The sequence below is a fragment of the Leucopleurus acutus genome (assembly GCF_964270905.1).
Source record: "Leucopleurus acutus genome assembly, chromosome: 1".
NCBI lineage: Eukaryota > Metazoa > Chordata > Mammalia > Artiodactyla > Delphinidae > Leucopleurus > Leucopleurus acutus.
In genome coordinates, this window is record NC_139142.1 from 39557862 (window position 1) to 39579121 (window position 21260).

The following is a 21260-nucleotide window of genomic DNA, read 5'->3' on the forward strand; positions in this document are numbered from 1 at the left end:
GCCCCCAGGAATCTCCATCAGGTCTTCAATTCACTGCACCACACAGGCATCCACATGCAAATGCAACTTCAATACAAGCCCCGCAGACTCTCTTCTAAGCGGATGGCTGCTCTGAGTCTGTCCTAAATGGCAATCCCAGAACTGCTACCATGACCAGCCCACCGTGGAGGGTCAGCAGCTGACTCTATGTTACGAACAGGCTGCTCAGGCCCCCGAACTCCCCGGGAGGACACCGGCTCCGTGAGGGAAGGGGCCTCTCCTTGCTCCGTCCACTGCTGCATCCTCAGGGCTCACCCGAGCCTTCACCCTGAAGGAACTCTGTGCACATTTGCCAAATGAATGAACACCCTTGATCTTCACCTACTGGTGGACAAGCCTCTGTCACTACAAGTCGGCTAAGCTGATAGTGACTGACGGAGCTGATTCTGTCCTGAGGGGCCCCGGATTGTTCTGGGGCCTAGTGGAGATGGGCGCAGCTGGGTTCTAACCAGTGATGAAGCAATTATGGAAAACGCAAGTATTTCAAAACTAGGAGACATTATGGTCTGTGGTTTTCACCCAGACCAGTTGGGCTTCTAGACTGCACGATTCTGGGTTCAGGGTAAGGGGGACCCACTCCAGCCACCCACAGGTGTCGCGTCAGGCCCTGGCCTCAAGGTCCCAGTTGGTCCTGGCAGAGGCCAACCCAGCTTCCCAGGGAAACACCCGCAGGCCACCCTCAGGTGCTGCTGGTTAGACTGTTAGTTTGATAGTCATTCTGGTTGACCTTCTGAGGAGAGACTGGCCCGTAGGTAAAATTTTCCCCCAGAGGCCAGTCCTCGTTTTCAGCTACCTTTCCTTTGGTAGCATGGAGTAAACACAGCCATTATACTGTCTATGCCATGCATGTGAATCTCCTCTTCCCAGCTAGACTGAGGATTAAAAGCACTGCTTCTCCCCCTAGCCCTCCATCAGTGTGATCCCGGACTGGCTGACTTCTCACTCAACTATTTGGTAGAAAGCCCATCCCCTTCTCATGCCTGGAGCCACTCCTGGCACCTCAAGCCCAGTGCTTTAAAACAGGGCCCTGCTGAGGCGGGAGTATCTATAGTTTGGCAGGTTCCCAGGCACAATCAGGGAAAACCGTAACCAAAACTCACTGCCACAAAGCCTCGCCAGTCATCGGGAAGCACAAGGGCCGCGTCTGACCCTGGCCACTCAGATAAGTCGACGGAAGTGACACACAATTCGTGAACCGCCTTACCACCACGGAGGTGGGGAGTCCAGGCCATCTCTGGGTCATCGGTGTGGATGACAGCTAGTGACGAGGCCAGTTACAGCTGAACAACCTCAAAGGGAAACACATGGCAACCCTTTCAAGCCCTTTGGTCACACCAAGTGTTCTGGCAGTCCTCCCTGAGCAGAGACAGCCAAAGGACCAGCAAGGACTTCGCGTCCTCCTCTTTCCCATTCATTTTCCCGGCCCTACTGAGTCACAGATAGTCGGGGAGCCGGGAAGCCTCCGAGGACAGAAGCAAAGGTCCTAAATCAGCCTCCCAGAAATGCAGAGCCCAGAGATGGCCTATGTGCATTCTCTTCCCAGCTGGAACACGATTAATAAGTTGGAAACATGCCCAACTGGGAAACACCATGTTCTGGTTCATTTTCTATTTTGATCTGAGCCAAAGGCAAACTATACCAAATGACCCATAAGTGGCCCATAAGCAGACCAAATGGTGTTTAAGGCACTCACTGCTCAGGGAAAGGAGGAAACCCAGTTCCAAACAGGGACGAGGAAATGGCCTTTCCTTAGGTATTTTATAAAAGGCCACATATAAAGGCCACATATAAAGGCCTTTATAAAAGGTATTTTATAAAATGGCCACAAAACTGTATGTTGTGAAAAACTGCCTTCACTCCTGCCTGATGACACTCTCCTCAGCTGTACACACTGCAGAGAGAGGATACTTCTCTTTGTGCCATATTAGTAGATTATTAAAACTGGACGACCTGGTTAAGAATCCACAGACTGACTCCTGCTTGCTGTGTGATCTGGGGCAAGTTCTTTAACCTCTCTGGACCTCAGTTTCCAGATCTTTAAAATGAGGATAATAGTATCTATACCCCCATGGACTGTTTTGAGTATTAAATGAGATATTTCATTCAACAGCTATGTATGGAAATACCGAATTGTACACTTGTCTAGACACTGGTAGTGAACACGAGCACCCAGAGTATGCTAGGGTCTCGGTGAATAGTACCTGCTGCTGCTACTTCATCCTTCACCCACCCCTTCTGCAAAGCTGGCGCAGTGAGGCGCCAAGAATCGACCAGCTATGTGACGTGTTAACAGAGGGCTCTTCCCCTTTCCCGGGATGTCGCTGTGATTTAGAGCGTAGCGGGTAAAGCTGTACCAGGGGCCAAGTGGCCCAGCTGCCGCTGCCAGATGCTCCCTGCACACCGGGAAAGGGAATGAGAGCTGGAGGGGCTGCAGGCGGTTGGGTGTGCAGGGCTGACTGCACCTCCCACCCCCACCTGAACGAAGTCCGTGGGGGGGTCCCTATTGGGAGGCATTTCTGCCAACAGGTCTGTGACAGAAGGGCACAGGAGGTGCTTATCTGGAAAAAAAAAAAAAAAATCCAAGGCAGGGGACCTTCCTCAAGACAAGGGGACTATTAGCTAAGTCAAGATGAGAACTCAGGGCTCTCCTGTTGAAGGCTACAGTGTAGTGACCTCCTGATGAGATTCTGAAAGATGCATTCCAAGGCCACACGACCATCCTGCTGCCTAACTCTTCTGTCTGTCTGTCTCTCTCTCACATGTACACCCCTTTGCTAATATTTAATATGACGATGGAGACAATAACCCAGAGAAAAGACTGTTTCCCTGCACCCATGCTGGCAGGCGACTTTCAGACATATTTTAAGTGTGATTTAAGTGCACCAAAATCAGTTTGCACCGGTTGTATAAGCTGACAGCACTTAGGTCACAAGATTCCTAGCCGCCCTACCCTTCAAAGGCTGGATTTCTGCTTTGTTGACCGACACTGACTGGCAGCTTCTTAGGGAAAGCAATGCCCCTGCCAGGAGCCCCAGGTGCACTGCTTCGCGGACGACCCCTGCAGGTGACACCCGAGGACACCCCGTGAGTAGGGAGATGAGAGCACTGGGCTTCTGTCCCTGTAAAAGGAGGTTTTGTGTAATCTGTCCCCCGCCCCTTGCAGGGCAGCAGCTCACAAATGCAAACAAGTTCTCTCCCAAAAACCGGGCTCGTGGACCTGACGCGGCCGGGGTCGTGCCGACGAGAGGCAGCTCTTGGGCACCAAGCACAGTGTGTCTTATGTTTTCCAAATGGAAGCCTTTGCTCTAACAAACTGGGTCTCTGAACAAAGGCTAAAGCATCTGACCAGTGTTTACTCTGCCACTCCCCCTCCTGCTGCTGCTGCCTCTTTGTTCTTCCTGGTCTCGGCCCTCAGCACTCAGCCAGGGCTCCAGGAGAGCCAAGGAGAGCCCCTGGGAGCTGGGGGTGGGGAGACCCGGATCCTAGGCCATAAATGCCAGCAGGCTCGGCTGCCGGCACAATAGTCACTGATTAAGATGAAAGGCGTGTGAAGTGAATTGAACCTGAAAGAGCGGGGAAGGTGGCCTACACCAGGCCGGCAGCCCAGACCCTGGGCCCTGCTCCTTTCATAAGGCCTCACTCCTCCCACCCTCATCCACAAAGAAACAGAAACACATTGCAGAAACTGACAAACGAGCAAAGAAGAAAAAGATCATCCCTAATTCCACAACCTTCATAACAGTCCCTGGTAGTTTACTGGCATCATCTCCTTTCAGGCTTTTTTTGGAGGAGGGGCCAGGTTTGCCACATTGCAGTCCTGGGTGAAACCTGATATAGACTCACGCCCCTAATCATCATAAATTCTGTACTATTTCCCGGCTTCCCATCTCCGAGTTCCACCATTTACTCTGTTAAGATTTAGGGCAAGTAACTTAACTCCTCCTTCACTTTATCACTCGGCAAAATAAGGATAATTAATTGTACCCATCTTCTACGGCTGATGTAAGAATTATATGCAATAAATATTACACGTTAGATGCTTCTGACAGTAACACACGATGATCTAACTACTTAATATTCAATTATTTTTCTACTGGCTGAAAATCTTCATCAAATAGTACATTGTTTAAGTAGACTCCTATTGCTGAAGGCTGAAGTTGTTTCCAAGATTTTCCTCTTATAAATAATGCACTGAAAGTTAAACATCTTTATGCATAACATTTATTTTATTCTTTACGTTGTTTTCTTTGGCTAGATTATCAGCAATAAAATCAACAGATCCAAGAGTATATGCATTCTTATAAGTCTGGATCCAGGTTATCAAATTATTCACAAACTATTAGGATTTACAGTGCTTTCAGAAATTTATGAGGACGCCAGTGGAATGATATACATGCAAGTAACAAGCATTATATTGAAAAAATCAGGGCAGTAATTCATGGGCTCATAATTCTATGCAGCAAACGACAAATTATCTAATATTTGAAATTTGCTTATCTTTGCGTTCTGGCCAAGAACAAAAGGAGTTTCCAAATGCCTACTTTGTGGGTGTTTACTGTCACCTCCATGTGGGGGTCTGTGCTGGCCCCTGGGAAGGCACAGGACATCTTTCTGGTGTGGGGAAGGAGGCGGTCATCACAACACCGAGTTGCCGCGCGTGTAGCAACAGCGTGTCTGCATTCTCGCCTTTGGTCCTCACAGCAATCCTGCTTTCATCTCAACCATGAGAACTTGAAGGCTCAAAGGAATTTTAAGGTGGTTGCAAGCCATTCAGACAGAGGAAAACAGAGCTGGAAGAACTTAGGTCTTCCGTTTCCAAAGGCAGAGCTGCTTCCACATCAGCAGGTTGGAGGTGAGTCAGGGCAGACAGGAGGGGCTTTAAGCAGATGCTGAACCAACAACCTCAAGGCTGTATAAGACACCAAGTGGACGGAGCCAGGCTGCAGAGTCAGCCTGACCCAGAGATAAACATTGTCTCCACCACTCCCAGCCTAAGGGATCCTCAGCAAGTTGCTCCCTTTCTCCTGGGCCTCAGAGACACTCATTCTACAGGGCTGGACGGCGAGTGGACTGCCGTCTCTGCCAGCGTCTTCACAGTGAAGTGACACACTGCAGACTAGCATCTCACTTCAGAGGCCAGGGCCTGCCGAACCCAGTTTCTGGCTAAAAGTACTTTTTAGCTAAAAGTAGTCATTTACCTGCTTTAATTTCTCATGGTAACTAACATTTTCTGTTCTTTATAGTTAGTTTTTCAGTAGCAAATGGGGATAGTGACTGAGGATTTCTGACAGATGGACAGATGCAGAGAGCAAATGCTATGCATATGTGGAGTCTGATACCTTGCAAATCCGAGAGAAGGCTTAAACTACAGCAAAATGGAAACTGTATATCTCTATCTCAGCATGAGAAAAATGCACTTGGTTCTTTTAAGTTGGTTCTTACCACTTTATCATTTAGACTTAGGGCAAGGGAAAATTCCCATTATCCTTTGGTTTGGAGACATCTACTGTAACACACAAATTTTAACCCCAAAGTCAGCTCCTCTCTCTCTGGTGCAGAAATAAAAATCACCTTGCGGTAACGACTGCCACCTTGTGGCCATATATGAAACTGTCACTAGGAAAAATAGATGGCCCATGTTAAAATAAAGGCTTCACCGGCTGAACACTGTGGAAATAACATGTGGACACTAATATTTGGCGATACTGTAGAGTTTATATTTTCCTGGAAAATTTTGCATTGTATATTCTATATTTGTTGGTCTCCCAATCTGGTCCAGGTTAAGTTCTTTTCTACTACAACACCCTGTAATTGTTGGTAAGACCTCAGACTGCTTCCATAGAATCACAGGGATTTCCTTCGGTAGGAAAAGTCCCCTGGAGTTGGGTAGGTGACGCTTCTTTATTTGTTCATTAGAGTAACTTGAAGCAGCCACTGCACAACCATGTCCGTCAACTGTTAATATCACCTAACCCAATGTCATAGAAAACCATCCGCACTTTGGTGCAGCCCTGGAGAGACGACCTGAGTATAGCCCTGTCCGGCTCATGGAATGAGGAGAAGGTAAGCCTGAAGCTCAGGAGGGTGACCAGTACCACCCGTCAGTCTTGCCTTCTTCACAAGGGTGTTCTCAAGCTCAGGGCTGTCACCCCACTCTTCTCTGGGAAAACAGTTGGATGAGGGCTGATGAAGGGCTTTAGGCGGACAGAGCACAAAGCATGGGAAATAGTGTTTTGGGGATACTCTGGGTAGCAGTGGAGAATGGGCAGAACCGGAGCTCTGAAGGAACCATGGACCTGGAGATGGGAAGCAAGAATCGGGCAAGGTGGTAGGGGCGGCATGGACTCCAGGGATTCCAGGGACTCCAGGGCTCCTGGAGCCACTGAGGACTCTGATGAGGAGGGCGTGGCCTCAAAGAGCCTAGACCATGAGGGGCGGGAAGGAGTGCAGAGGAAACCGAAGCCCAAGAAGCTATTACTTGAACCCCAGCTCCTTCCAACATACTCAGACAGCATGGGAGTGCACGCTGTGCATCCCCTTTCACACACCCTCCTGTCTCCCGGCTTGCAGTGTTCCCTGCTCCGTCCATTCCCTAAGCTGTACATGTGTCTTTGCCAACACAAGGGACCCTTAAACACACATGAACGCTCAGCCTCACTCACTGTCAGAGAAATGCCGGTTAGAACTCCAAAGACACCTTTTTAAAAATCTCTCCAACCATCAAAATGATAAGTAGCATGCCATGACAGGAGAGTGGGGGAAATAAGCCTTCTCACACATGGTTTGGGAGTAGGAATTTAGAAATACAGCCAGCAAGTGGTAAGAGCTTGGGCTCAGCAGTCAGACTGAAAACGTCTGCCACTTGGAAACTAAATTTCTTCCTGCCTCAGTTTGTTCATCTGTAAAATGGGAGTGATGTTAACAGAACTTACTTCATGGGATTACTGTAAGGATTACTGAGATAATACACATAAAGCACTTAGAACAGTGCCTGGTATTCAAATGATAAAGTGTTAGCTATCTTTAACCACGATGGGGAGAGAGGGCCAACTAGATAAAATGATAAATGCATCTACTTCTGACAAAGCAATATCACTTCTAAGAGTGTATCATATAGAAATCATAGCACAAGTACCTGAAGATAAAAGTACAGAGACTCACTGCAACTTTGAAATAAAAGTCTAAGTACAGCCTAAATATATAGCAATAGGAAACAAGTTAAATAAATTGCATCATGTTCTTAAAATGGAATAGTATGTAGCCATTAAAAATGAGGCAGCCAGGTATATACAAATATAAGACAATCTCAAGATACATTATTACATTTTTTCAAAAAAATAAGGAGAATGGGGATGCAACTTACAATATGGTGACTACAGTTAATAACATAGTATTGCATATATGAAAGTTGCTAAGAAAGTAGCTCTTAAAGGTTCTCACCACAAGAAAAAAATTCTGTAACTGTGTGATGATGGATGTTAGCTAGACTAATTGTGGTGATCATTTTACCACATATACAAATATCAAATCATTATTTTGTACGCTCAAAACTAATATAATGTTACATGTCAATTATACCTCAATTTTTTTAAATGTGTAAATTTTGCGAGATGCATTACAGAGATTTACTTCCTTAATAAAACCATTCTGGATTTTTTTTTCCTTAAAAAAAGGATACAGAATGGTGGACAAATATATACTATCATTTGTGCTTTTTAGAAAAATAAATATGGATGCATATATGTGGTGTGTGTGTATACTTTGGGGTGCAAAAAAACTCTCTGAAAGGCTACACTTGAAACCAGTAATAATTGTTCCTTTCAAAGAGAGGGTACGGATACTTGGAGGATGCTTATACTACCCATTGCAAAAAAAAGAAAATAAAATGGTTTTTAATAGTTAAAAAATGCAATCTGATATGTCATTCCTCTGCTTAAATGTCTTCCATTTGTTCTTAGCACTAAAACCCTAGCTCCTTTAACAGCGCCTACAGCGGCCTGGGCTACTTCTGCAGCCTTAGTTCTCACCAGGCCCCTCCTCAACTTCACATTTTACGCTCGTGAGCTTTATTTACACCTCCTCTTCCCGTTTACTAGTAGATCCATGCCTGAGCTGTTTAAACTTTATTCCATATTCGCTTTCATTCTCTTTGCCTGACGAATTCTGACTGGCCCTTCTGGTTCCGGCATAGCTGTGACTTTCCCTAGAAATGCATCGCAGCATCACTGGACCAGGTGGGACGCCCCCATCCTGCTCCCATCACACCCTTTGCATCCCTGATGGTAGCAGAGGCAAGGGACATGTCCTGAATTCTCTTTCAGAATGCCTTTGACAGCAAGAAGATTAAGAAATATCTGTGCCAGACCCTCTTGCTGCCTTCACAGGAGCCCTCTTCCCTCTCCACTGACAACAGGAGCCCAGTTCTGAGCCCAATGCTAAATGGGCTACAGAGTGTCCTGCCCCAGGGGACACGTCAAGGTTGATGTGAGCCGATCATGATAAAGCAGCTTATCTTGACTAGATATTTGCTCTTCCAGCCTCCTTTGCAGCTCGGGGTGAGCCTGTAACTCAGGTCTAGGAAAGATTTTTCTCTCCTTGATAAGAGGAGAGTGGTCCATGAAGCCCTTCTGCCTCCGTCCCCCGAGCTTCCTGCTTCGGATGCTGTCACATGAGGTGTGATGTTTAGGGCTGTGGCAAATACCTTGAGACCCACGGGGAAGAGATGTCTGATGTCACTGAGCAACTAATCCAACCCTAACATCGCTACTGTCAGACTTCCCAAGAAAAAAGTCTGTACTGATGAACTAAACTCATCCTTCCTGTCTGTTGTATAAACCACTGTCAGTCACATGTTCTGTTAACTGCAGCCCAAAGCATTCTTAATGGCACAACAGGATGGGATAGACAGAATCCCACAACCAGTCCACAGGATCAAGCAAAGGGTCCTTGACTGAGGCCAGGAGCAATGCCCTGGGACATAACAAGTCAAGGTGCCCCCTTCGGGCCTATCCTGGTCTGCACTCTTTTCCCCGGGTCAGAACCAGTTCAGCATTTAGCAACAGAACTGAGGTTAAAGTCACCAAAATAAGCAGTCCCTGACGTTTACTGTATTCTTAGACTTCTGCAATCTTCGCTCTGCTAGAGAAGACTTATGTATGAAGACGTTTTCAATCTTAGGACACACAACCCTCCAAGTAATCCCTCTCCAGGACAGCATGAAAGGAAGGAAGCAGTTAGCTCATTGGTTCTTGTCATCAGAAGTCACTGGATACTTCAAATGACCCTACCTTAGGCGTCCATCCCCCCAAAGTTTCTAATACTCTACTTTATGAAATCTTCAACATCTGTGAGCTCAGCTTTTGAAGAAAGGAGGCCACTGAGGCAGTGAAGGTGGGTCATACTTACAGGGGTCTGAAAGCAGCAAAACAACTGAGTGAGGAAGGGGTGATTGCGGGCCAAAGACAGGATCCTCTTCTCTGTCATGGTGCACTCCACATCGTCATCTTGCAGGATCACGTCCTTCTTTAGCACCTTCACGGCATAGAGGTCTCCTGTTTCTTTTATTCTTGCAAGCATCACCTATGGCAAAGCAGGAGGAGGGAGCGTGAGAACTCATGCAGCTCTTAGGGTGTGGCCTCGGCTGGGGCAGAAGACAGATGGCACGTGGGAAATGGGCATGTGTATACATACATGCACAGGCAAACAACATACATGGAGCAGGCATCCTTTAACCACCCGAACACTTGGCGCCAACACTCACTTTCCCAAAGCTGCCCTTCCCCAGTACTCGGATGAACTCAAAGTTGCTGATCCCAAGTCGGTTGGAAGAATTAAGCCCAATGCCATTTCCTTCTTTGATGCTCTCCTTTCCTTGTCGTCTTAGGGTTGATCTGGAAAGAAGATTCTGCAAAGGACAGTAGGAATACATCGAGTCAGAAATCACAGTGGAGCATGAAGCATTTATGGATGAAGAAGACCTTACTTGCAGCTTCAACCCTCAATACAACACATGGGGAAAGATCAATACAGCTTGACATGTGATCAGGTTCTGCCACTCAGAACTGCTTCGGCACCAACTCCTGATCTGTGCTTACTGTATTTGGGTCAGAATCATTTAAAATATATCTAAGCCACCGAGTTTCAGTTTGTGCTCAAATGGGAGTATATAGAAAATGTCTCAGTCTGGTCCACCTGCTTTCTTGTGGTGGCTTTCTACAGGGTGGTCAAAGTTCCAAGAGCGCCACCTGGTGTCCATGTCCTGCAAATAGCAGCTTTCACAACTGCTCAGAGAATTGAGCACCACTCCACACCAAGAATGGAGGAAGCAACACTTCTATATATAATATTTTAAATTATAAAAGAGAAACAAAAGTTAATGTAAATATATGAAGGGTAAGACTGACAATACCTATAATCTCATCTGCCCTCCTCAAAAAACAAAAACATACATATACACACGTCTATCTTTACACTTAATTTAAAAAAATACAATAAAATTGTTTCATAACACAAGTTTTAATTTAACATTTTTCCATGCATATTATCCATATCTCTAAATTTCCTTCAAGAACATGAGTTTCAAAAAGCTGTCCAATATTCCATTTTATAGATATATCACAACTGATTCACTAATTCCTGGTATTGGAAATATAGATGATCTCCCAGTTTTCACTAGTATAGATAACACACAGTGACCATACTTGCATGCAGATCTTCAAATCAGGGTGATTAGGAGTCTAAGCTCTCAAGCAGGCGGCCTGGGTTCAAATCACAGCTCTACAACCTAACCCTGTGACCGTGGACAAGTCACCTACCTCTCTGAGCCTCAGTTTCCTCTTCTAACAAAGGGGACGTTATAGTACCTGCAACATGGGTTGTTATGAGGAGCAAATGAATAACTGCACTTAAAGCACTTAGACCAGTGCCTGGCACATTCCATAAACCTAAGCTGTGTTGTCATCTTTATCAACACGATCATCCTCATCAACATCGTCTATTTTCTTAAGATCACTTTCTGGAAGGGGAATTCTTTGGGCCAATGTGTTAATTTTGAAGACTTCTGATACATGGTCAACTTGCCCTCCAGAAAGGTTAACCACCAACACAATGAGAGCTCCCAGTTCACCACACAGAACCAGAAGTAGGTGTGGCCACTTTGGGGAGTTCTCTAGCCCCATCCCACTAGTACAAGACTCATCCCAGGGAGGGTGCTACCTAAAGACAAGGTGACGTGCAGGTGTCTACCTTGGGATATTTATAAGACAGGCTACCACCAGATAAGAGACCAAAAGTCTGACATCCTGGAGCATTTGACCTATTTAGCTAAAAAAAAAAGCTTATCTGGGGTAACTTCTAAGCAATGTTTGTAATAAACAGCTGGGCAATATCCTGAAACTACAAGGATTTTTCTTACTCAACCCAGTGAAACAGTGATTGAAGATATAAAATGGATCACCTTTAAAATCCAATTATTTTAATAGTTTCTCCTCTAGATTTCTGATCATAAATTTTTCAAAGATGGAAAAATTTTACCAGCTTGAATCTCACTTCCTCCACTTAAATACTTCCCCTGCCAGAAAACTCTAAATCCAGTGTCTCAATCTTTTGTTTGTTTGTTTGTTTAACCCATTCTTCTCTTTTGATAGACTGAAGATGTCTCTCTTTAATGCTGTACTGTCAGCTCACAGGTAATTTGGGTTTTCTCACTATTAAGTATCAGAACATGAAAGATACTTGGTTCAAGTGACAAGTGGCGCTGCCCATTCCTAGAGGTTGTGCCACATGGCTCAGCTTATTTCCACAGTATTTCAGAAGCCCTGGGCCAGGCCGAAATCCCTAACCTACACTCTTCAGGCACAGCTGTCCCATGCACTGGAAATCCCCCTCACGGTATAGCATCCTGCCCGTCTGTCCACAAGAACGACACACAGACTTGAAGGACTTTGCCAACGCCTTCCTGAAATCAAGAAATGCAATGTCAATCCAAGCCCCTGCTTTACCAGGCAGGGCCCTTCAGTGACAAGGAAATGGGGTGGTTAGTGATGACACTGTTTGGATAACCAAGAACCTGACAGTGATTGCACTTCCCTTCCTAAGTGCCCAGAGAGATTTGACAGTTAAGTCTAGAATTTTCCTGAACCCGGCGTCAAGCTACACATTTCAGAAGCCTCAGCCGTAACCATGGCTCTTCCCCAATTCTCAGCAGACCACAGCCAGGAAGGCGGCAATAGGATGTGGGCCTGGGATGTGGCTGAAGCTCTAATGGACAACAGCAGGTGGGGGAGGGTCACTCAGGGCGGTGGCAGGACACAGCGACTGACATGCTCCACCCACTCCCGCCGAGAGGAAGGAACTCCTGTCTGTGGCTGGACTTGAGATAAATTCACGATCCATAAACAAATACTACACAACTGCTGGATTCCAGGCCTGTGGAGAACATCAGCTCTTCAAGTTCAACCCCTTCAGAGAGAAGGAAGCAAAGGCCCATAGTTACTGGTCAACTGCAGTGCCGGGGGCCCCGACAAGAGCAGAACCGAGGACCCTGGATTCCAGGCTTTTCACCAGACCACAATGACAGGAAGCTGTTTAAAAAAAAAAAAAAAAATCCCTTTTCTGCTTCTTGCTATATCTGCACGCTCATTATTTCTTGTTATATAATTGTATACAGAACCTTATTTGTGGAACAAAATGCTCTTTAAAAATGCAATAAATCTGTTTATTGTATTTGCTGAGACTAGGAACTTTGATTATGCCACACACAATACTAGGGCTCGCCACATCTGAACAACTTCTAAATTACAAAATATGAAAATAGCAAAGTCTCACCGAGGTGGGAGAAATACTTCCGGGTTGGAGGCCCATTCCTGCCAGAGTCTTGGCCAGCTCCGCTGCATTCACTCCACAGTTTGGGGCCACGTTCGCCTGACATCGAATGTGTACATTCATTTTACATACTGGATGGAAGAGGAAAAGGGAATCCACGTTCAGAAAGGAGCCACGTCAACATGTGCTGTGAAAGAGAGCTGAGATAACCTGAAAGACCGTGACTGAGGAATTGCACAGGCTGAATAATGATATCTTCTCATCAAATTCTACTGACACTCACAACGATCCCTGAGTGTAAGTAAATCCCTGATTTTTTCTCTATTTCTGTTCTGTGCAGAAGCAGTAAGCCTGGCATACGGAAGAATAATACATTTCAAATTTCTTTTTGTTTTCACTGTGACTTGATGCAAGACATTCACTTAAATCATATTTTAAAAGTCATCACTGATTTCCCAGCATGATTCAATACAGAGATCAAAACATTCATCACGGCAACAGCTCACTCGATTAAATAACAAGGAAACGCGTCAACCGACTTTATGCCATTCCTTGTAACTCTCAATAAAAGGTAGCAATCTAACAGCCACGTGTAGATGGCTGTTCAGACAGGATGGAACTGGTGTTTCTGAGAGAAACGCCTCTAAGTAAAGCTTTCTTTCTGAGCACTGTCTTTGGGTGGCCCTCACAGCACAGAACGCGGCATCCTGTGCAGCAGCTGTATTTCTCAGTGCTTGCAGCCTGTGGCTTCATGGGTGACAGAAAGCAACTTTTTTAAAGGTCAAGGCAAGTGGCAGTTGGAAGAGGAGAGCGAAGCAAGCTAAGCTCCTGGTGCACAGGAAGCTGACTTGGGGTGATGCAAGACCCGAGGTTTAATCAGCACCGAGTTCTGACATGGTTTCTTGACACGGGCCCTGCTGATCGGAGGCAGGGATAAAGCAGCGTAAGATGCGTTGAGGTGTGTCAGCCCATCTTTGGAAGCATACACAGAGCCAGGTTTCGTGGTGCCTGAAGTGATGCAATTGTAGGGTTGCCCTCTTTAAGAAAAAGAGCATTTCATCAAGTAGAGAACTTGGAAGGTACCTTGCAAGGGAGGAGCTCCAAGGCTTAAGCTTCATTAGATTCATAGGAAATCCACCTCTCTCAGCAAGGCTGGTACGGAGACATACAAACCTGCAGTGGCCTTTCTAAAGCTCCACGTGACAATAAAAGCAAAAATGATAGGAGCTGGAACACTGCAGGCGTGCTATCCTCAGCACCACCAGGGACAAGTGCAATGCAGATGAATCCCACCCATGGCTCTGCCTGTCAGCAACAACCATACGAAAGCAGAAAGTGACTTTCACGCTAGAAACCCACACCTGGGTGACACCATCCAGCTAACGATCAAGCAGTGCCTGAAACAAAGCTACATGTGAGTTGGCTGCTGTTTTGGTTGAAAAAGAATTACTTCAGGTATCTATGAAGAAAGAATAATTAAATGGTGCTCTGAAGAAATAAAAGAATTTGCCTTTCTTAAAGACAAGTGACTAGCCCCTTTTTGTTAATAGAAGCAGGTCTGGTTAAGTCCAGGCAGCCAGTGGAAGCTGTCCAGTTGTACTGACATGAACTCTGCCTCCCCTGGTGACACAGAATGTGTCTCAGGCTTCAGGCTGAAACTCACACGTATTTCAGCACAGGACAGTGCACCCCACGACAGCAAGATTGTTACAGCAACACTCAATGAGAGATGACTCCAGGCCAACAGCCCCTCAACTCCTAACAGGACAGGGACCAGCCCCCACATCCTTATCCTCTGCTGAGGCAAAAGCTCCAAACTCAGGCTCCACTGGACATTGTTGTTGAAGTGCATGCCCTCGCACGGCCACCTACTCTCTGGTCTCTATCAAGCTCTTTGAGAAGACACAGGGCGGACTGAGTTATGCTTTTTTTTTTTTTTTTTTTTTTTGCGCGTTACGCAGGCCTCTCAATGTTGTGGCCTCTCCCGTTGCGGAGCACAGGCTCCGGACGCGCAGGCTCAGCGGCCATGGCTCACGGGTCCAGCTGCTCCGCGGCATGTGGGATCCTCCCGGACCGGGGCACGAACCCGTGTCCCCTGCATCGGCAGGTGCACTCCCAACCACTGCGCCACCAGGGAAGCCCTGGGTTATGCTTTTATAACCCAATTCCTGCTTATTTTTGGTGAGGTGATCAAACCAACTCTCCTGCTAGCTCTTACTCACAACTCAACCTTCTCTGCTGGCCACCTCACCTCCTACCATCTTCCCTTTCTGACCAGATCCCATCTTTTCCTCTTTCAAATACCTATGGAAATACACAATGACTAGCCTGTACTCAGTACTAAATAGAGGATAGCCAACAGGTTAGTTAACCAGACAGGACATTCCATTTAGCAAGTGAGTAAACATTCCATGGTTAGGAAATCTGTGGCTCACATGCAGCTCTCTTTACGTGCCTGACAAGGGACACATACACATAGAGAGAGCCACTAAGATGCTCATTTACAAGGTATCTAAAACCATCCATCCTAGGTCAGATTCTGAACTGCAGAATTCTGAAAGCTCGCAGCAAGGTGTTCTCACGAGGAAGTGGGTACCAAGCCCCCGAGAATCTCACTTTTACACTGAAGTCCTTGTCGCATTATCCCCCAGAGCAGGGAGCCACAGTGATCACAGAACGTTGGCACCTTGTAGTTGTGGACGCTGAACTTGTGTGGGATGTTGATTCCGAACCTCTGCTCAGCAATCTGTAGCAAGGAAACAGGAGGACGAGAGCTGAAATTCCATACCCACACCTTTTGTGAAAACTGTAACAGGAGCGCCCACCAAATGCAAAGTGTTACTATGACACCCGAGATGAGTATAGTATTACTGCTCAGCCACGATTAATTACCCAGGCCTCACCACGCAGACGAAACACACTTTCTAGTGAACAAGACTGGCTGGACAGAAATGTGTGGTATACATTAACCTGTCCACCATCTTGGGAGATTAATAGAAATTTAAATATTCATTTCACATTTTACATTCACTTGGCCGTGTTTCTCTCCTGGCCAATTCCTCACACCCATGTCTATTTCTAGAACCTTTTAACTTCAGGATTCAACACGTCTTTTATAGGCAACATACACTTGCTATCACCACAAGTTCTTCCAGAAATTGCGTCATGAGGATGGGGTGACCCCCAGAGGACAGGGAACCACAGAAGGAATTTGTTCCAAAGTGACATTCAACTGGTGATCTTATTCAGCCCTTCCAGCCTCTGCCTGTCTTTGTATTTTGATATCTGAGTGCAAAGATTCTGCTTTTATCTCACAGACGATCACTTCTCAGGATCAGGTGAAATCTCACATACTGTTTCCAGCAAAGAGTTAAATTAGGCATATGCTCTATAGTCTATATCACAGTTGGAAGCAATAACCACAGAGCCGCACATAACAAGTCGTGGGGCAATATTACTCCTCTTGAAACGTTTCTGGCCTCTTTCTCATAAAAGAAAGTACACACGCCTCTGTGTGTACTCTCAGCCATCCTGGGTGTATACTGTAAAGAACCACCAAGTTCCAGAGTCGGACTCTTCAGTGCATCTGTAAATCCACTGCTAACTGTTGGTAATACTCCAACCGCCTTCCACCTCCAGAATTTAGAATGTATGCCCACCTCAGCTGGATGCAATGCTAATGGCAAGAGTGATGTTCAAGCCTTTATGTATAGATATAGATCCTCCTTGAAATTCCTCGAGAGGCTGGAGGGGGCCAAAGGTCACTTTATTTAGGAAGTGCAATTTACAGTTAACAACATACTTACCATATCAATTCTATCTTGTAGTATTGATACTATTTTAGGTCTGAGGCTGAGAGAGAAGCTAGCTAGCAGAGGCTGGGTTCTACATTCAAATCCCAGTCATCCGATGCCAAACTCAGGGAAATCTCTCTTCAAATTAGTAGAACGGATCCCTAGAGCTTTCACCCAGCTGATCACTAATGGAGTCATTTCCAGGACAGGTCAAGCTATGCAAGTAAAGAAATACAAATGCCATGATATAAAAAGGAGAGAAATTTCAATTCTGATACCACCATTGGCTTCAAGGAGTGTGGAAGGGAATTGGGAATGAAAGGGAGGAAGAAAAAGACAGAGGGAAGAAGGGAGAGAGAGAGAGAGAAAGAGAGACAGAGGCAGAGAGAGGGGGAGAGAGAGCGAGACAGAGAGAATGTGCTCGCATGAGCTCATGCAGGCACTTAATCAGCAAACTGCTATCTCACCTTTGAATCCACTTTGTTAATATTGTTTTGGCAGGTGCAGGCTGTAACAATTAGATGATGGCAGCGCTTGTGGACGACACAGGTGCACACTAGGAAATTAAATCCAGCGATTATACATTTATTGGAGGCACCAGGCCATGGTGGCTTGATTTAGATGGTGGGCCCACATGATGGCAGCCAATGCTCCCGTTCTTCCTATATTCCTCACCACCACCCTAACTCAGGCCTTTGCTCACGCCTGAACTATTCATACTCAGGTCCGGAACTAATGTCATCCTTCCTGGCTTTCCTCCTTCCTGCCCCAACCTCCAGAGGAATCATCTCACAGTATATGATTCTGGTCACCTCAGGCCCATAATCTAAAGCATTCAATCGTGCCTCACAGTCAGTCAAACTGGAGTTGAAATTTCCCAGATGGGTTTCAGGCTCTCCCAAGCCGACCCCAGGCTCACCTGTCACCTTTCTTCTCTGGGGGCTCTTTGTTCCACTAATAACTAGACTAGGTGCTCTTCCTTGAGCAAGTCTTCACCCTCCCCAACACACTGTCCATGTCCCTCCCAATCCCTGGGGGATCTTCCTTTCCTATCACTTCACTAAACCTCAAATGTATAACAAGACACAACTTTAAAAAAGGTCTCTTTTATGAAAATATACTCCCCATGGCTCCCCTTCTAGACTGAAACTCTCTCCCTCCTCTAGTCTCCTACAACCTCTAGCTGGCCTCCCTCATTTCAGATCTTCCACATACAGCCTCTAATGTCCTCTGGATTCCCAGCCAGCATGATGACTTGAACAAAGTAGGCATTCATTAAGTATTTGCAGAATGACCCAATCAATTGCTTGAATAGTTAGAACTTTCTAAATAACATTTTTTTAATTTTCATTCAGACAGCTGATAGAGTCCAGTTTCCATTAAAGGATGAACATGTGCAATGAAGCAATATGAAAATACACATCATTTTTAAGATCTTTCAAGACATATGGAAGTTTCTAGGATTAAATACATAAAGACAGATGACATGTCAGCAAGTAGCACTATAATCTAAAACAAATCTAGCTGTCATCAGATTGAATTCTCAGGAGAACCAAGTTGAAAGTGCCCAGAGAACTGGTCTTTTTATATGAGGGAATCCTTCACATAGAAAAATCTTATATTCCAAGCCATTTGTTTTTTTCACAGTCAGCTTGGCTACAGGTTTATCAATTTTATTGATCTTTTTGGAGAATTATTGATAGCATTTGGTTTTGTGGATTTTTAAAATTGTTTTCCTAATTTCAATTTCACTGTTTCGCACTCTATTTTTGTTATTTATTTTCTGCTGCTCAGTTTAGGCTTAAATTTCTCTCCTTTTTAAGATGGAAACTTGGATTATTGATTTTAGACCTTTATTCTTTTCTAATATATGCATTTAATACTCTAAATTTTCCTCTGAGCACTGCTTTCACTGCCTCCCACAAATTTTGATAAATTGTATTTTCATTTGATTTAAAATATTTTTTATTTCCTCTTGAGTCTTCTTTGACCCATGTGCTATTTAGAATATGTAGCTTAATCTTCAAATATTTGGAGGTGTTTGAGCTATCTTTTGGTTATTGATTTCTAGTTTAATTCCACTGTGGTCTGAGAAGATACTTTTTATGATTTCTATTCTTTTATATTTGTTATGGTTTGTTTCAATGTCCCAGAATGTGGTCTATGTTGGTAAATGTTCCTAGTAAGCTTGAGAAGAATGTGTGTTCTGCTGCTCTTAGATGGAGAATTCTATAAATGTCAATTTGATCAAGTTGTGATAGTGCTGTTTAGGTCAACTATATTCTTACTGATTTTCTGCCTGCTGGATCAGGCAGAAATGCTGATCAATCAGAATCAGAAACTGCTGAGATAGTAAATAAAATTCAATCCAACTATAATAGTGGATTTGTTTATATCTCCTTGCAGTTCTATCAGTTTTTGCCTTAAGTATTTTGATGCCCTGTTATTAGGTGCATATACGTTAAAGATTTTTATGTCTTCTTGGAAAACTGACTCCTTTTATCATTCCATAATGCCCTCCCTTATCCTTTATAAATTTCCTTGTTCTGAAGTCTGCTTTAATCTGTTTGCTTTTTTTAGCATGATTGGTATATCCTTCCAACTAGGCATGTGGTTTTATATCCCTTTGCAAGATGTGAACAAATTAGTGTCCTCATGTCTCCTGACCAGTGTTCTTTCCTGGTCCTTTAACAGGTGGCCCACTGAAAATCAGCTCTTCAAATATCCTGGCACTATGGGCCATGGTAGAAGAAATAAACTAAAAGCACAACAGATACGTCACAAATCATGTATTTTTAAACTCAAAAATGTAATCTTGTTTACCAAGAGGTTCTCAAGTTGTCTTTGTATGCATGAGATGGACAGAGCATACCCCTGTGCTGGAGAGGTCCAAGCCAAAAAGTGACATTGATTCTGACCTGTGAACTATGCTCTCATTTGAGGCTGAAATTAATAGCAGAAGGTCAATTATTGTTGTCATATCAATTCAGTTTTTCCTAAATTTGAGAACTCAGTAGAATTGTTCATACATATTAAAGTCAAAATTACATCCAAATGTATGTCTTATTCCATTCTTCTAAGGGAAATAATATTTTACTTCCCCTCCTTCAGAAGAGAAGGTGGGATTTCTTTATTTACCTAGTTTACCATAGGTTACCACTCTAGGATAGGTAGTACTATTTTACCAATGATCTGTAGGGTGTAAATTAAGATAATAGGTACCATATGGATAAACCATGAGATGACGCTCAAGTTAATGATGAGGGAGGCCCAAATAAAAGAAAAGTCCAATCCAGCCTGGCTAAACCTCCAGATTAAGGAGCCTTCTTTTCCTCTTTCCTTTTTTATTTCATTCCAATTCTTCTGGAACACTAATCGAGGTTATCTCAGAATTGTGAAAATCAAAATAAATTGAATGGATAATAACTTACAAGACCATTAACAGCCTAACTTTGAACATTCTCACATTTAACTAAATTCAGAAAATCCAAAAAGCAACTTGGATAATAGCTTCTATTTCCAATTCAGGTAAAGAGAAATCAGCATTGTGCTACTTCTCACTCCTACGGACAAGGGGATTGTAAAACACCAAAAATTTATCTTCAAGACTCAAGGGTCCTGCTCACAAAATCACATTACCTTTTAGTATGTTCATGATCCTGCAGAGACAAAACTTTAGACAACTACACTTATATAGGTATCCTGGATTCAGAAATAAAAACATCCCCTCTACTTTGTCTACAAAAAGACATGGCTAAAATTTAAACAAAACTAAAGGGTTGTAATTCTATGGGGGTCTCATTTGACCTACAGAGAGTTATTTATCAAAATATTAATGGAATGTATCCTGTTTTCTCTTGGTATAATCGCTTTTTAACACAGGAACAAGATTAAACATAGTTTTAAAATGTTTTCTTACCTTGGCATTGATAACCCTGTTTCCCAAATACACCCCTGTTCAAGACAATAGAGAAAAAAGAAACCATTAGTCAAATATTTCAGCAACAATGTTCTTATAATTACAGTACTTAAGGAAAACAAATTTTATCCTCTGGTCCTTTATAAAAAACACAATTTCAGAGAAGCAGCAGAAATAATGTCCTTTTTAAGCCCTTTTTTGTTACCACAGGACAAGGAGGAAATTGATGAGTTAGAATGCTCCGAATAACAAACAGGTGAGTTTGGCAATTCTCATTCTACCCATCACTGCGGCAATCCCCCAAGTCCTCAGTGAAAATAAACCTCCTCTGTGTGTATGACTGAGCCTCTTCCTGAAGTTTCACTTTACTGCCTTATTGATCATTCTCTCTCACATACACATAAAGACACGCAGAGGGTGAAGTAAACAGATGCAGATATACATATGGATGTAAACAGGTGGGTCCACTCCAGCTGCCTGACCTGAGGCATCTTCCATCTTCCGTGTACCCACATCACCCAGAGTCCACTGGGGAGCAGAAGTGTGGTCACAATATGCCCATCATGCCCACAGCTTCCATCTCTGTCTCTCCCTAATACAGTCTCTGGGTGATGGTGATATGATTCTCATTCTTATTAACAAAAACCACATTTTACTAAGCCAGTAGGATATGCCAGGCAATGAGC

General features: G+C 44.4%; 1 protein-coding gene across 1 annotated transcript in view; it reads right to left on the minus strand.

The window, feature by feature from the left end:
- Positions 1-21260, minus strand: part of PRKCH (protein kinase C eta) — a 222793-nt gene that overhangs the window by 77062 nt on the left and 124471 nt on the right. The window contains exons 4-9 of the mRNA XM_082846315.1: positions 20575-20609; positions 17123-17211; positions 15478-15607; positions 12865-12992; positions 9800-9943; positions 9445-9618 (exon numbers count right to left, since the gene is read on the minus strand). Coding sequence (XP_082702441.1) covers positions 9445-9618; positions 9800-9943; positions 12865-12992; positions 15478-15607; positions 17123-17211; positions 20575-20609 — 700 coding nt within the window. The remainder of the gene's footprint in view (positions 1-9444; positions 9619-9799; positions 9944-12864; positions 12993-15477; positions 15608-17122; positions 17212-20574; positions 20610-21260) is intronic.